At 35.7% G+C, this 16249-nt stretch overlaps 2 protein-coding genes across 3 annotated transcripts; one reads left to right on the top strand and one right to left on the bottom strand.

Annotated features, from left to right (window-relative positions):
* The first annotated feature begins 4561 nt into the window (after window positions 1-4561).
* On the top strand, window positions 4562-9510 carry LOC145612065 (mitochondrial outer membrane import complex protein METAXIN-like). Its single transcript, XM_081667440.1, has 6 exons — window positions 4562-4781; window positions 6274-6608; window positions 6886-6962; window positions 7066-7126; window positions 8149-8332; window positions 9052-9510. The coding sequence occupies exons 1-6, from the start codon at window positions 4634-4636 to the stop codon at window positions 9237-9239; spliced, it is 993 nt and encodes a 330-aa protein (XP_081523566.1). The 5' UTR covers window positions 4562-4633; the 3' UTR covers window positions 9240-9510.
* An 891-nt stretch (window positions 9511-10401) lies between these two features.
* Window positions 10402-14629, bottom strand: LOC145611401 (uncharacterized). 2 transcript variants are annotated; one of them, XM_081666728.1, is made up of 5 exons: window positions 14493-14629; window positions 12406-13662; window positions 11838-12052; window positions 11521-11744; window positions 10402-11220 (listed from the first exon to the last, which is right to left on the bottom strand). In XM_081666728.1, the coding sequence occupies exons 2-5, from the start codon at window positions 13547-13549 to the stop codon at window positions 10485-10487; spliced, it is 2319 nt and encodes a 772-aa protein (XP_081522854.1). In that variant the 5' UTR covers window positions 13550-13662; window positions 14493-14629; the 3' UTR covers window positions 10402-10484. The 2 variants fall into 2 exon arrangements, with proteins under 2 accessions (XP_081522854.1, XP_081522855.1); XM_081666729.1 differs by lacking the exon at window positions 14493-14629 and having other exon boundaries at window positions 12406-13877.
* Between the last annotated feature and the right edge of the window lie 1620 nt (window positions 14630-16249).

Genomic DNA, 16249 nt, shown 5'->3' with positions numbered 1-16249 from the left:
CACAGTGCATTAAGATCCTTGACCTTCTTGCTTCTCATGACATGAAGCTTGGACCTGGTCTGTATTTTGACCTTGGGAGGGGTAGCTGCTTGCACTGGTGTGGGCTGACCGAGGCTCTTCTTGCTTCTAGTGGTGACAGGCTCACTTGGCTCTGTTCTTGCAGGCTGGCTTGACACAACTTTTTGTGGTGCAGCCTTACTTGACCCAGCAGCAGTTGTTGCAGTGTGTTTCTGAGTTGCTGTTGTTGTTGCAGGCTGATATTGTGGCAACTTCAGTGCAGCCTGTAATAACAGAATGACAACAATGAACAACCAAGCAATAACATTCACAAAAGAACAGAGTCAAAGTGCAAGAGACTAAAAATATACTTGTCTTGTTGCTTTTTCTTCACTTTTCTTCCTCTGTTCCTTGAGCCAAGGAGTTTGCAACTGTGGCCTACCACCCTTTGGGTTTGTTGATGGTGGGTTGGGCTGTTTTGGTACAGATTCAGCCTTGCATGTTTTGGCATAGTGGCCAAAAGACCCACAGTTCTTGCATTGCTTCTTCCCCTCAGGTGCTGCAGAAGTGCCCTCCCCTGGTTCAAGCTTCCTCTTTTTTGCTTTAGGTCTGCCTGGTTGCACCTTTAGCACAGGTGGCAATGGCTGCCTCAGCTTCAGCTTTTCCCAATGCCTAGGCCCAGGCATGGGCTGAATTGGGTTCTCATATGCAACCCAGTATGTCACCCTATAGTAATGTGGGTGTACATACATCTCAGGATCATCCCTTTTGTCCATTATGCATGCAAATGCATGGACGCAGGGTATCCCAGTCAACTCCCACCTGAAACATGTGCATTTTCTCTCTTGCAGATCCACAATGCACTAATCATCCTTGTATTTCACTTCATAGGTCTCATCCCTTGAAGCTGTAACCTCACAAGTCCTTGCATACTTCTCCAGCCCATCAAAAATCTTGTTCACAAATGGGGTTAGTAATCCTTTCCAAGCCCTTACTGCCTCCCACTTGTCATTGCTCCTCTTCATCATATATCTTCTCAGCCACTCCATTTGAGTTAGAATAGGCTTGTCTCTGGCATCTCTAATCACTGCATTAAATGTCTCACAAGCTGGCTCCTCTTCAACCCTCACATCAATTGCTTTCAAATTTTTTCAATCTCAACACCAGTGCCCTGATCCTCATCATCCCTGTCCTCCCCTCCCTCACCAACTCCCCTTAAACTGCCCTTCACTTCACTATTAATATGCTCCAAATTTTTCTTCAACCACTCCTCATCATCATCAGAGTATGCATCCTCCTCACCTTCACATTCAAACTCAAAATCACTCAAATCTGAAAAAGACTCTGTCTCACCATCCTCATCAGTAAAATCACCAGTCTCATCCCTCAAGCTCCTCACTCTTTCCTTTATTTTTCTCACTAGCTCACTAGTTGACTGAAAACCAGGATCATCCCCAACCTTAGCCTTACCCTTGTCTGCAGCAGTGAGCTTACCCTTCCCCTTATGTGTAGTAGCACTCAATTTCTCAACCCTAGGTAGCCTCTCCTCATCCTCTCTGTCATGTATCACAATGCCCTTTAACCTAGGGCTTCTCCTAAAGGGCTCTTCTACATTGGGCTTACTAGGTTTTGGGCTGCTTTCAATTACTTTAGGCCCACCCAACTCCTTTTTCAGTTTCTTCCTTTGTGTAAAGGTAAGCTCATTCCCATCTATACACTTGAAGGGTGTTTTCTCAGTCCTCTCAATTGGCTCATGATAGGTCACATACAACTCACATGTCCCCTCTTTGTTCACAGACTCCAAAAACCCTTGCACCTCACCATCAACAAGCTCCCTTTTACCATTCACCCAAGACTTCCCCTTTTGCTTATACTAGCAACTAAACCCCCTAGGAACCCTCACATTCACATACAGAAACCCATGTATAGCTGCTTGCCTCAAAAAAATGAACATCAATCTTACTTTTTTCCACATTTCTCATCCAATAAACCCACCCACCATCCCAAGTTAACACCCTCCTATTTTTACCAGCCAAAGAAGGTATAGAGGCCCCCCTAATGTAAATTTTAAGTCCACAGTCTCCATTCTGTAACAATTCCCACAAAAGCACAAACAACAATAAACAATTTCAGTAATAATACCCTAATTCACCAATTACAGCAACTAAAAACAATTCACTTTCACTGTGCACTTAATTAACAGTAAACAAGTACATATAACCCTAATTAAGTAATTAATTAACACATGCAAAATCTAATTCAGTCAAAGATTCGCATAATTAGGGTTTATAATACTTTAATTCACATACTCCCAAAAAAACCATAATTTACCCCAACTAACAACCACAAATCCAACGAAATATACAAAAAAGGGTTTAAAGTACCTCTTGTGGTCAGGAATCTCCAATTCTGTCAGCAATTAGCAAGCTTTTGGTCCCCTCCACCTGATGAAGATGACAAGCAGAGCTGATGTGTAGCAATTTTGTGGTTCCAGCGCGATTTCAACCACCCAAACTAGATTAGGGTTCCAGTTTTTACAGAGAGAAAGCGAAAAATCAAAAGAGAGAGAAGGTGTTACAGTGAGAAACAGCAAAAATCAAAGGAGAGAGAGACGAAATTGATGAGGAGGTGAGAAATTTGGTGAGAAATTGATTATGGAAGGTGAGAAAAGTAAGAGAGAGAGGGAAATCGTGTTTAAATGAAATAAATTGGAGGGAAGTGACAGTTACTGGGCCCCACTGGCGGTTTCCGTCACCGGAGTAAGGGTGGAGGTGGGAAAAGTGATGTTTTATTTTTTTATGTGGTGGTAAAGTAAATCTTTTTTTTTATGGAGGTGGTAAATTCAACAAAGTCGATATTGGAAGGTGGTAAAAATCAAAAATTTCTTTATTTTACTCTCATCAAGAGTATATGCCCTGATTTTTTTTTAGCTTCTGGGCAAGCAGATTTTAGCAGAGCAGAGTAAGTTTCAGTTGAACAGAGCGCCTCAAAAGAACAAGGACGTACCACTATGCCGATGTGCGTACAGTTTAGCAAAACTAGCTTATAAAGAAAAAATGCAAGGTTCATAAAAAGCACGAGTGATATAGGATTTTGGGAAGCAATAACATTGATCTCTAAGAAAAAATAACATGGTAGTGTTGATGGATGAAAAATAATGCATTAAGGGCCTATTCTCATTGAGTGAACTGAACTTATTAGAGCTGAACTGCAATGAATATTTTATAAGAGAAAGAAATTAGGAGCTGAACTGAACTGAACTAGAAATAATCATATGAGAACAGGCATAAATTTTCAATAGAAATATGTGTTATTATGAATAAGTGCAATATGCATTATTGTATCAAATCAACTTTTATCTTTTAAAGAATTGTATCAAATCATTTGGATGCACTACTTAACCCAAAAAAATGTTTTAATTGTAATAACATAAACTAATTCCATATATACATTGGTTTATAAATTATTTCTCACAATATCGTCCACACAGACTTGGTTCAAGGTTCGATATCTACAAATATAAAACCACTAACATTGTTTGTAGTTCTAACAAACATAGAACCTCTAATGGTATTAAAAGTTATGTGCATGTAAAACATCTAATATCATTAGAGGTTCTATATAATTAAAGGTTATGTCACTTATGTGCATAGAACCTCTAATGATAACATCAGTTATATATTACGTATATAAAATCTCTAATATCATTAGCGGTTTTATATAACTATTATTGTAACACCATTAAGTGGTTCTATATAACTTAGCAAAAATGAAACCTAATGTATACAAGACAACTTATAAGTCATCATTCGTGAATGAAAAGGAATACGCCTATGTTGATGCCGAAGTTGATCAAGCCTGCTCACCGCACGATTCAACCTACACCAAGGGTGAGTATCAAGTACAAGCTCCCAAAGAGAATGATAGTAGTCTGCCAGTCCCTAGGAATGACTCCTTTCAACGAACCTTTAATTTCAAGAGCAGGGTAAGGAGGAATAAAAACTCTTTTGAAGCCATAGTCAGTGCATCCAGCTTTCAGAGGAGGAGAATCAGATAAAGGGCTCGAAAACAAAGCAAGAGCTTGCATTCTAACCATGCCTATCCTATCTTAAATCAAATTTTCATTCAGGTATGAAGAGGAAAGGCGGTTCATCAGCGACTTTCTTCGACCATCCAAAGAAGAAGCGTAATTTTAATTTAGTTATTTGTATTTCTAATTTAATTAGTCTTGTTTCATGTATGCTTTCTCCGTTGTAAGACTCAACTTCAAACGGCTAAAGGTTTTAGGGACTTTATGCATAAAACCTCTAATAATATTAATGGTTCTATATATAGAAACACCAATATTGTTAGCGGTTTTGTACTAACAAAAACCAAACCCTCAAATCAATCCTACTAAACAGCATTGTGAGAAATAGTTTTAAAACCGAATTAGGTAAGGAGTAAGGAATTATTCCTCAAAAAAAAAAAAAAAAAAAATAAAAATAAAATAAAAATAAAAAAAATCTAAACCCACCGAGAAACCCTTACCCAAGCCTCTTTCTTGCATGACGGACCAAATCAATCAAATTTCCACCTTCTTCAAACCCCAATAATAATCTTCATTTCTTGGTTTTTTGGAAGCAAGCTCATTTTAATGGAAGAATCAAGATTGACCCTTGTTACAACTAAGCCTTGTTTTGGCCTTCCCACTGCTTGCCCCGATTGCTTGCCTGTTTACTTTTATCTCAAATTTGCTCGTCTTCCTTTTGATTTGTGTTTCCATTCTACTTTTCCTGATTCAGGTACTGTTTTCAACTTTGAATTCCCAATTTTTATTTCTTGGTTCTTGTTATTTTGCTGAATTTTGATTAATTTCTCACTTAATTTTAATGGGGTTTTCTTGTTATTGTTATTATAGTAACTTTTTTTTTTTTTTGGTTGCTATATTTTGTTGTGCATTACCCTTTGCTCTAATGGGGAATATGTGTTGTGGGTCTTGTTAGTCTGGTAGATTTTGGTGTTGGAATTTTGGATTGATTTTTAAGAATGCTATATTGGGTCATTGGTTTGGAAATTATATGTCAATGCAGCTGAATTTGAGGTAAATTGTATCTTTTGGAGGCGACTTCGCGATTATAGATACCCTTATATGGCATTAATGATTTCTGGGTAGGTATTTTTAGCTCGGATGGTGCTTGATTTGAGCCGAGGATCTTGTGGGGTTATTTGTGTAGTTCGCGGGCAGTAGCCCAAAAATTTAATGAATAGCACTTCAGAGGAAGAATCATTGAATTGTTTGCAAGTATGGACTATGGACTAGATTTTGTGAATGGAACAGTAATTTATCATACTCCTAAGTATACTATCAGTGAAAATGCTAAGCTAAGGTTGCTGGCCTTGCTGCATTGTGATTTTTGCGACAAAGGATTTAGCTGGTATCTATTGAAAAAATTTACTCAGCGTTCGTACACCTATTCTTCGATGTCAAGATTGGCATCAGGGATAATCTAAGGAACAACTAGACTTTGCACATTTAGGCCTATAAATTATCAGTTTGAAACATAGTCAGAAATGAATAGTCACAAAATTTCCCTGTTGTAAACACTAAACATAAGAGCCTACTTAGCCACGTAGTTAGCGATCACTGTTTTGTCAACAGTTCAAACTCATCACCCCATATTGAGATACTTGAATGTCATTTGGCACGACCAGGAGAAAAGTTCTCATCAGGTGCTAGGTATTGTCATTGATCCCAATTTAAATGTGAATAATAATGTAAATGAATTTCTTATGTACCACTTTCCATATTGCAAGTATAATTGCAAAAAGAAGCTAAAACCTGTTAGAGCTTTACACCAGAGTGGTTGGAAATATAAAGACTACAGTTGCATGGATCAAGTTTCTTGATATATTACTTCTTTAATACATGACTTGATCAGATTTTAAATTTACGCAGAACTTATACTCTGCATAACTTGAAGCTATGTAGAATCATTTGTTGCATAATCATTCCGTCCAACTAGCTGCTTCCCTTTTCCTAATCTCTCACTCCTTGTCTTAACCTCTCTGAAATAAACATTGGCGTGGTTTAATTACCCTTGTTGGATTTTTTCATTTCATATTCATCTGACCTTACAGTGTGCTAGGTAGTAGGTAATCACAGTCGTCAGTAATCAGTCATGAGTTATACCTACAGAAACTATTGTATATGATTTTTATAGAACCTTCCTGAATGACCTGAAGTGCCTAAGTTATTATAATCTATGTGACATGGGCTTATGTTCTTTATTTTAGATCAAATTCCGTATGTTGAGTCTGATTCTTACGTGGCCTACAACAATGAGAATGGTGGGGTCATCAATCGCTTAAGAGAAGATGGTATTGTCGATTTGGACTCTGATTATCACACTATCCCAGAATGGATACCAATGAAGGCGATGGTTAGCAGCTGGCTTGTGGATGCCCTTGTATATGAGCTATGGATAGCTTCAGACAAAAAGTCTGTACAAAAGATCTACTATTCTGATCTTGCTTGGCCCATTGGAACTATTCTCTACTTCAAGAAAATTCATGCAGTGAAGAGCCATCTTGGAATCACCAATGAAAATGCTGAGAGAATAGAAACTGAGGTCAAACTTTGTTCTGATATTTGCTATTCTAATTTTTTAATGGACAGGCACTTGATCTGATTTAATCAGTTATTGCATTCTTTCCTTGCTTGTTTACAAGTTCTGTGGTAACGGATGCCTTTTTTTTTGGAGCTTGAGTGAATATTTTTTCTCTCCTATCTCACCAAGCACTGTTGTGAACTTTGCCTGTCTAAATATTCCCTTTTACCCTTTCTATAAAATTTTTCCTGCTTCTTCAGCTCATGTTTTTCTAATCTGTAATCCTCTTTCTCTACAGATCTATAGGAGGGCAAGCATAGCATATGGAGCTCTTTCAACTCAGTTGGGGGAGGATTCTTATCTCTATGGAGACAGGTTCTTCTGCAATTGTTGACATTAGTTTTTATTATTAGTATGCAAAACATAAGATGAATATCAATGCTGATTCAGCCTGGTTGATTTTGCCTTTTTATTGTAGGCCTAGTAGTTTGGATGCCTTATTCCTTGGTCACTCGCTGATTGCCCTTCAGGCTTTACCTGTAAGTTACCAGACAAGTACTGTTGTTCTATTGAGAATTTATTCTAAAATGCCAAATGTAACAAACTTAGTACTAATTATTAATATTTTATTTGTATGAAAAATGCTTAGTGCATATAAACTAACTTATATGTGGTTTCAAGTTGATCTGTATCTTGCTGTGTATTTTGCTTGTTTAAAACCTACATTGGATTATGCTTATGAGAAGCTTTTGATATCCTTGCAAAATCATAAGTTTATCTTTATTCAATGATTCAATCTATTAAATCCTAGTAAAGGGTTCCAAAAAAAAGAACTCTAGTGATGTTAATAATTCTCTGCTATACGGGTTTTCATGACATTGTGCTAATGTAGGTTTTTGCCATGTTCCATCAAATGAAGTGGGGACCTTTTGATTCATTTATTGAGCTAGATGTAGGTAGGCTAGTAGGTGTTAGCTTATTCATTGGCCTGAAAAGTGTGGACCTCAATGAGCTTCTTGATTTTCCAAATTCCAAAGAAGAATTTTGAGTAGTTTTAAGCTTCTTAATTGTCCAAAGGAGTATTTTGAGTAAGGTCAAAACTCAATAAATGAAAGTGTCATTTATTTGTGACCAAACGGTTAACACCTAAGGTGGATAGTACTCTGTATTGACTGTATATAACATTACCTTGCAATCTTAATAGTCGTTAGACATAGTCGATTATTTGTTATAATTTTGTAGCCAACATCTGTTATCTCAAGAAGAAATAGAGGCAATAGGCTCAAAAGAACAATGATATATGAAAAATCACTTAGAGTTGACAGTTTGTATGTGTCAGTTTAGTGAATATTTTTTTTTGAAACAAGTTTAGTGAAATTATTAGTTATGTTGTATATAGTGAATTAGTGATCATTAAGTATTCCTATGATTTATGTATTTACAGTTGATGCATTGTTGTTTACTTTAAGTTCTTACAGCTTTCAGTACTTGCTTTTGCGTTTTCATTTTATTAGATTTCTGAGTTTTTTTTTTAAATAAAAATTTAATTTAAAATGTGCAGGAGACATCGGTTTTAAAGAGCAAGATTTTGAATTTCAGCAATCTTGTGAAATATACTGAAAAGCTCAGTGCTGAGTTCATTGACTCTTCACCAGAATCAGCGGTTCCAGCTTGGTCAAAAGTTTCATCATCTGAAGGACAGCCATCATCTTCAACAAAAAAGCCAGGAGGCTTTTCTAACTGGAGTAAGATACAATATCTCATAATTCAATGAATAGGATGACATTATCTTGCTCTTTGGGTGTTGTTACATTCATTAAGTTGTAGGCATGTTCATATTTATTGGTTGCATGATATTTGAACTTGTCTTGGAGATTTGAGGCAAGACAGCAAGGGAATGATCAATGATCCACAAATATATTATTCTCCACTTTTATAAAGTCTGTAGGCATTACAAATTACTACACTAAAGCAGTCATGGATCCCTTGTGGGTGTTAGTTATTAACATCATCATAGTTAGCTTCATAGGTTAAACAGTGTGGAATTATGAATGAAGCTTATCAGTAGACTTATACTATTAATGTCACTGGACTTTATGTTATGTTTTGAGGTTTTATTATTTGCCTCTACATTATGAGCAATAGAGAAGTCAAAATAAGGTCCCAAAAAACAGGAGAAAAAAGATAGAAAGAGGAAGGCTTTAATGATACTATTAGGATATTGAGGCAGTAATGATTTTCTATAAAGCCATGTTGATGAGATGACATTTTGTTCAGAAATTTGGTATGCGATTGTTATAAATTTTGTGGTGAGCGCCATGTCTTCCATCTCAGTATACCTGTTGATGATTATTGCATCTTTTTCTTGTTCATAATTTTTTAGTTCATTTACTCTCTTCCTGAATGACACACTGTTTCTGTTTTTGCTATCATCTGTATTGACTTGTTGAGGGAAAATGTATAGGTTCAAAGCCAAAAACTAAACCTAAAAAGGAAAGGTCAGAGGAAGAAAAGAAGTTCAGACGAAGGGCCAAATACTTTCTAGGAGCTCAGCTAATATCGGTTCTCGTGTTCCTGTCACTACTCGGTGGCTCTGATGTTGGTGAAGTGGATTATGATGGAGATGATGACGGTGCAGATTATCTCAATTAAGTTCAGAGAAGATTATGAGGCTCAGCTACTCACAATCCATCTGACAGTTTTTTGCCATCATTTTTGTAAGTTGACGTAATAACCCCCCAAACCCTTGTCAGCCATTTCTGCATGGAAAAGTCAGGAGTTTTGGTTCACAGTTGAAGGGATCTGTTCCCATAATATTTTTTTTGGAAGAAAAGAGTTGATTCATTTGTTACAAGTAGGCGATTCGGCTAATCATGTCCAGAACAAATATTCACACTGAGTTTAAGCAGACCTGTGTTATCAATTTTGATTTTTTTCCCCCTTTTTTGGTAGAAAATACAATTTGATAAATGACAGAATGAACTACAACTTTCCCTCAAACTAAAAATAAAAATAAATTACATTTACGTTTCAGATTGGCTGCATATTGTGGCTTACTTTTGGTTTCCTGTTTATGCGTCGTATGAGATACAGACTACGGAATATTAACTTAGCAGTAAAATACAACTAAAGATATGAGGTGAAAGATAAGAGGTATTTGGAAAGTTGTGTGAAATAGTCTAAGAACTTCCTGCATCTATCAGTACTAAAAAGTTTCAATAGATCTGATTTACCAACATTACTCACATGTGAGGTCTGGCTGTCTGGGAAGCTTACACAATGATTTATGTTGGTTGTTAGCTACTTTATCAACAGTCCTTTTTAAAGGTGTTAAATAGATTTGGATCGGGGACTTTATCGGGGTGACACGTAATTTTATAGTTCAATTCAGATCGAGTATATATGGCTTATTGATAACTTAAATAGAATGAAAATTTAATCAATACTTATAAGTTCATTTCATTATATTTTAGTTACGAATACTGTCACGAGTACAATTCAGTGCTAGATACTTTCGATTCCAGAACTACATGGCTAAACTTTGTCATGTATAACCCTTTAATGGGAGCCTTCAAGAACTTTTTACCAGATTGTAATGGTGGAAGTAGTAAAGAATTTCTACAATAAATATTAATCATACCAAAATTTTCCCAAATCCAAACACCATTTTTGGGAGTGTCCTTTGAGCCTCTCTTGTGACACAACAGAAAAACAGACAGCAAGAGAGCTACCACATTCCATTCTTCCTAATGATATTAACCTAACTAATTAGTAGTACAATAGAAGCCCGGCTTCGATCTTTACATGACCAAGCTGAAATAATTTAGTAATTACATTGACATCCAATTTATATTGAAAACCTATCTAAACAAAGAAGAAATGAAGAAAAAAAAGAGTTTACATTCCTTCAGCATTGGAATTAGGTGGCCACTTAACATTTTCCCATTGTTTTACCAGTTCAGCGTATCCCTCAGCTGAACTAACAGCAAATTCTGCCAATGAGCTCATAGCAACTGACATTCCGGCACACAAGACTCTTACTGCAACTTCTGCCATTTTCTCCGGTGTCATAACTTCTTCTACTTTCCCTACTTCCACCATTTCCATGCTTCCACCGGAGTCCTCAAATCTCCGCGACCCACCACTATTGTGGGCTTGGGCTTGGCCTTGAGCCAGGCTTTGGCTTTGGGAATAGATTGATCCCATTCCTGCAGCAAAGAAATCCAGCCCATCAAGCACTGCAGTCTCACCTATTGCATCGAGAAGTCTTGTCCACTGGATGCATATTCCAAAGATTGGATGAACCCCAGCAGATCGACGAGGGGAAAAAGGTAAATCTGATGTGTTGGGCTCACGCCTCATGCATCTTAAGAGCCAGCTACACAATGCATGTATGTAGGATCGCTGAGAAGAGATCCATGATGCAAAGCAAGCTCTCCAGTTCCTTAACTCAGACTCTAGATTGTGGGCACAACGAGCAAGTCGTTGAGGGTCTATTGCAGAAAGTGAAGGATTATGTCGTCTTGATCTGTTAAGCTTTGAAGGTGTACCGGCTAACAGAAGTTTGGCTTCATCCAAAGTATGCTTTTGCATTTGGTGACACTCTGCCATTACTTTCCACATTCTTGCTAACCTGCAATGCATCGTTATCAAATTAGAACAAGCCCTTAAAATAGAGACAAGCATAGTTTGTTGCGGCTAGTTTAGAGGAGCAGGATAATTCTTGAGCACCAACCAAACAATGTTGGTAAAAACTATCAGCATTCTATAATTCACAATATCTTGTTCATGTAGCCACTCTAACCAATAATGTTTTTTTTTTTTATTTTTTATTTTTTATTTTTTTTTGTATCAAAATACTATATGTTTGGACAAACAAAATATATGGTTTAGAATTCCAAAGAAAATATGAAAATTAAGTGATGTAACATACCCTTGTACCAATTCTAAAAGCTGAGGCTGCAATTCTTCATCCCTTAGAGTTTCAATCCTCTTTGAAATAGCTTCAATTGAGTGTATTGAAACCTTTATTTGGGTATGCAAATCTCGAAGAGCTATCCTAGTTTTTTCCAGCGTTGAAGGTTCATCTCCTTTCGCTGCTTGATTCTTCAATTGTGTACACTTCTTCTCATATGCCAATCGAACTCGTTCTCCAGACTGTCAGAAAAAATAGCAAGAGTTACATATAACGGTAATGACATGTATTTATGAAGTCATTTGAAGCAGTGAAAGCCATCATATAAAGCTTACCCTGACTTCCTCATACAATCTCTTCTCCCATGCATATAATCTGTCAAGTGTTGAATGATGGCTGCCAGAAAACATGGATGATTCATCTGATACGTTACTGCTGCTTTCAGATCCTTCATCTCTTGAACCTTCTGAAAAGTTGACCAAACATCTTGATGAGGAGGAGCGTGATGAGGCTGATCGAAACAATGCTGCTGGATTCAACATTTTTATAGCTGCAAACAAACACCACAGCATTTTAGATGAATACATTCCTATTTTACATAGCACTTGGTTTTCATCTAAAACTTATATAATCGACAAGTAAACACCACTACATGCAGTCAAACTTGCAGCAATTCATCTATGTTTAAAACCACAGTTGATAAGAAATCAACAACAAAGGATCACACATTTCACACTTCTAACACAAATGAAAGAGTAGTTTGAAATTGTAATCAATCTATGTCAAACTTTCAGATCCAAATTTGATTAGTAATATTAAATGCATGATAAATTAATCTAATGTAGTCTTATACTCAGAATACATATGTGAGGATGGAGAAAATATAAAAGTTGTACCATGTACCTGTTACTTCATTTGATGCTGGTAGGCAATGAGCGCGATTAGCTTCTAACATTGCAGAAACTTCATTTGCAGCACCACAAACAATCACAAACTGAGACTCTAGATCTTTGATAACTTCATCCATGCTTGTTGGCCTTTTGTTTACGTAAACAGTGAATCCTGGTGCCTCTTCTTCCTTCTTTTCTCTTTCAGTAACCCTTGTTTCATGACGATTGAATTCAACATGTCCAGCATTCGGAACCTGTGATGGCTGTATGCTGTCATTAGTTTGCTCCTGTAATCCATTTGCTTCATGTTGATTTTCATCTTCATTTTCTGTTTCATCTTCATCGTCATCATCATCTTCTTCTTCATCCTCATCTACATCTTCAACAATTACTTCCTCCCTTACAACATGTGCTGGTGGTCCTTTAGGAATTTCTTCTCGTCTATGTCTTCCTTCATTGATTTCCTCATGTTCGGTTACCTCTTCTAAGTCTGGTATCCCTTCTTCTTCCCGAACCTGCCTTAATCCTGCTATATCATCATCAGCTATCGATTGCTCGAGGCTACTCCTCACAGGATAACCATAGTAATCCAATGATGAAAAGGGATTCCAAAAGAAATCCCACTGAGAATTATTTTGAGGGGAGGGAGGTATCTCAGGTCTATTATAAGGCGAGTTTGACTGAGGATAGTAAGAAGAATTCCTTTGTGGAGACTGCATTGTAAAGAAACCATCAAACCCACCATATTGGTGCATTGGTGAATAGGATTGAACGCGATAAGTATCAGGAGACTGAGGTCTCTCCTCAACTGAAACTGATGCAGTCCCACTTGGTCTGTAGTAGTTGATCCTCACATTCGAGTTCTCCCCAGCTTGAATAGTTGGTGCAGAGAAACACTTTGGAGAAATGGTGATGAACTTTGGGGTCAATTTCTTCCCTGGAGGTGTAATAAACGAATCTAACAAGAACTCACGAGGCTCATCGCCTTCTATATACTCACGAAGAGCACTAGAAACTCGTTTTAAGGACTGAATATATGCAACATGACCCGAGGCAAACTTAGTTCTATGCTCAAGAGCTTGCTTGATGAACTTCTTCCTATCTTTACATATTTGAACAGCCTCTTCATCATCCAATTTCGATGTATTACATCCCATCCCTCCCTTTTCGACTAATATTTTCGACGAGACTAATGATCCTGGATTCCAAATGGGTACCAGAATAACACAATTCTTGAATGCCTTTACCCCAATTCATAAGGCTCACTAGGCTGTTGAATGAGCAAGTAAAGTAAAAGCTTAGTATAACAGAATAACACCTTATTCAGAAGCAATTCCATAATCAAAGCTCGAAAAACCGAAAAAACAACAAAGATAGTATAATTTAATTGGATGCTTTTCTTTCCTCTCAAGTCATTTGGAAAAACTAAAACTGATTATTCATTCTCACCATGAATTTATCAAAAGACTCAAACCCAGAAAGTATCATAAATCACAAATTCATATTACTTCCTCTCCTTTTTTTTTTCCCTTTTTTTATTTCTTTTTGAGGCAGATAATTGCTAAATGCTTAGAATGTGACAATGTGTACAGAATATATTCTGGACAAAAGGGGAAAAAAAAGCTCAATTACTCAAATTATAAACCACAAAATTAACAAAAGTTAAATGCAAGCTCAATTGATGCAATTAAATGGAAAAAATTCAAGCAAAATAAGCTTAATTATATGAAATGAAATAATTACAGAAAACCCAGTTCAGATAACCAGATTTCTAGAATTTACAAACAGTAAAAAATACAGTACAGGGTTTTAAGTACAGAGAAAACCCAGTTCAGATTACAGAAAAATTAATTATAAATAAATAAATTAAACAAAAGAAAATGTGAATTACATTAATCAGCAGAAACCCAGTTCAGATAATGCAATGATTATGATCGAGAGAAGCTAAAATTGAAGTAGCAAATTCACAAAAAATAAAAAAAATAAAAAATAAAAAAAAAACCCAAATTGTGATATTGATTCACACCAATTTATAATTATGAAAAAAATAATAATTAAAGCAGAAAAAATGAAGTATAATTAAGTAGAGAGAAGAAGTACCAGCAATGGTGAAGAGTGTGAAGTGAACACAAAAAACAGAGAGGAGAGAGAAAGTGTGAGTAGAGAGAGAAAGAGAGAGACGTTGTGATAGGAAAAAGGAAAGCAACGGTCAAAAGCTGGAAAAGTGAAAAATTAAAGAAAAGAAAATTAAATTATTAAAAAAATAAGGGGGGCAATAATAAAGGAGGAAAAGTGGGAATAAATGAAGATATAAAGAAGAATAAGACATGAGTTGCATTTTTATGTCCTTGAGATTTTCATTTTATTTAATTTCGGATTTTGGCCTAGAATTTGTACTTTAGAATGGAGCTTAAAAGTGTTGAAGTCGGGCTATGTTTAGTTCACCTTATTTCATTATTCAGTATGGCGAGTACACGTCAAATTTTGTTGATTATCTCAATTTTTAGTGAGATGTTGTGTGCCCAATCGGGCAATAGTGTGTTATCCGATTTTACATGATTTTTCTAATGTTCTATGCGCGCATGTCAAGCGAAGCTTAAAATTTACAGTTTTTCAGCAGTTGTTGAACAAATTGCATTGTGAACGAACATATCTATTGGACATTTATTGGTCTTTGTATAAACTCTATATATAGGAGTTTATTTGACATATATGATTAATGATTAAGAATAACAATAATTGCTTCCTTTGAGATAGAATTTTCTAAAATATTTTCTTTTGGTTTTTATAAACACTTATTAGCAACCTTCTTGTTGATTGATTTTGATAAACGATCAAAATCATTTGTCCCTTCTATGTATCTCAATATTTAGTTATATCATGTGTAGCTCTGTTGTTTTGTAGAGGGTCGATAACAAACTATTAGGAAAGCGACTATGACATGTGCGTAGAAGAAGTATATGGTCTCTCTTGTTTCTTATCCTTCATATTGTTCTAGTAGGTGGCAAGTAAAATGATTTAGGGTAGAGACAAAGAGAAAAGAAGATGAGAGAGGGCAAGGGGAGACATCAAGGTTAGAGAGAAGAAAGAAAATATAGTTACAGGAGTATGCAACAGGGTCAAGGAAAACAAAGAAAATGTGTGTAAGGGGAACTGATGAGGGAAAGTGCGTTGGAGTTTTATGATATGGGAACTACTGAGATATTGAGATTGATTAGAGTGAGAAAATAAATGGGGCTAAGTGGATAGCTTAAATGATTTAATATGTTCGAAACTCATATTAATGGTGGTTTTCAAGTCCAAAAACAAAAAAATTGGACAATTTTTAAGAGACAAACAAAAGTGAAATTTAAGGTAAACAAAAGGTTGAAAGACACATGTTTAACGATTATAGGTAAGGTATTATGGTAGCGAAATACTTCATATATTTTTTTTTTTGAGGAAAACATAAATACTTCATATATTTAGCGAAAGTAGTAAACATCATTTCATCATGCTAGCTCAAATCTCTTTTTTGGTTTTCTATAAATCAAACCTCTTTTTTATCTCAATCCTTTCTCCTAATTAAACATGCTTAAAATTATAATTATAATACTTAACTATTTTAAAAATAACCATCTTTGGAATTTTGACACTAATCATACATTCTACTTTTATAAGAATTACGATTAAACATGTTATTGTTAGATTCATTTCGACATATACTTCTTCAATATATTAATTTATAAAATGTACAATATCAAATTTTAGTAATCTTATTATCATAAATCATAATATAGCTAGGATTAAGATTTTTTTTTTTTTTCATAATAAAACTAGGATTAAGATTAAGGGAGCAATAAGCTGAAAATAAAAAT

Source organism: Chenopodium album, chromosome 24 (assembly GCF_948465745.1).
Source record: "Chenopodium album chromosome 24, dcCheAlbu1.1, whole genome shotgun sequence".
NCBI lineage: Eukaryota > Viridiplantae > Streptophyta > Magnoliopsida > Caryophyllales > Amaranthaceae > Chenopodium > Chenopodium album.
This window is presented reverse-complemented; position numbering and strand designations above follow the sequence as displayed.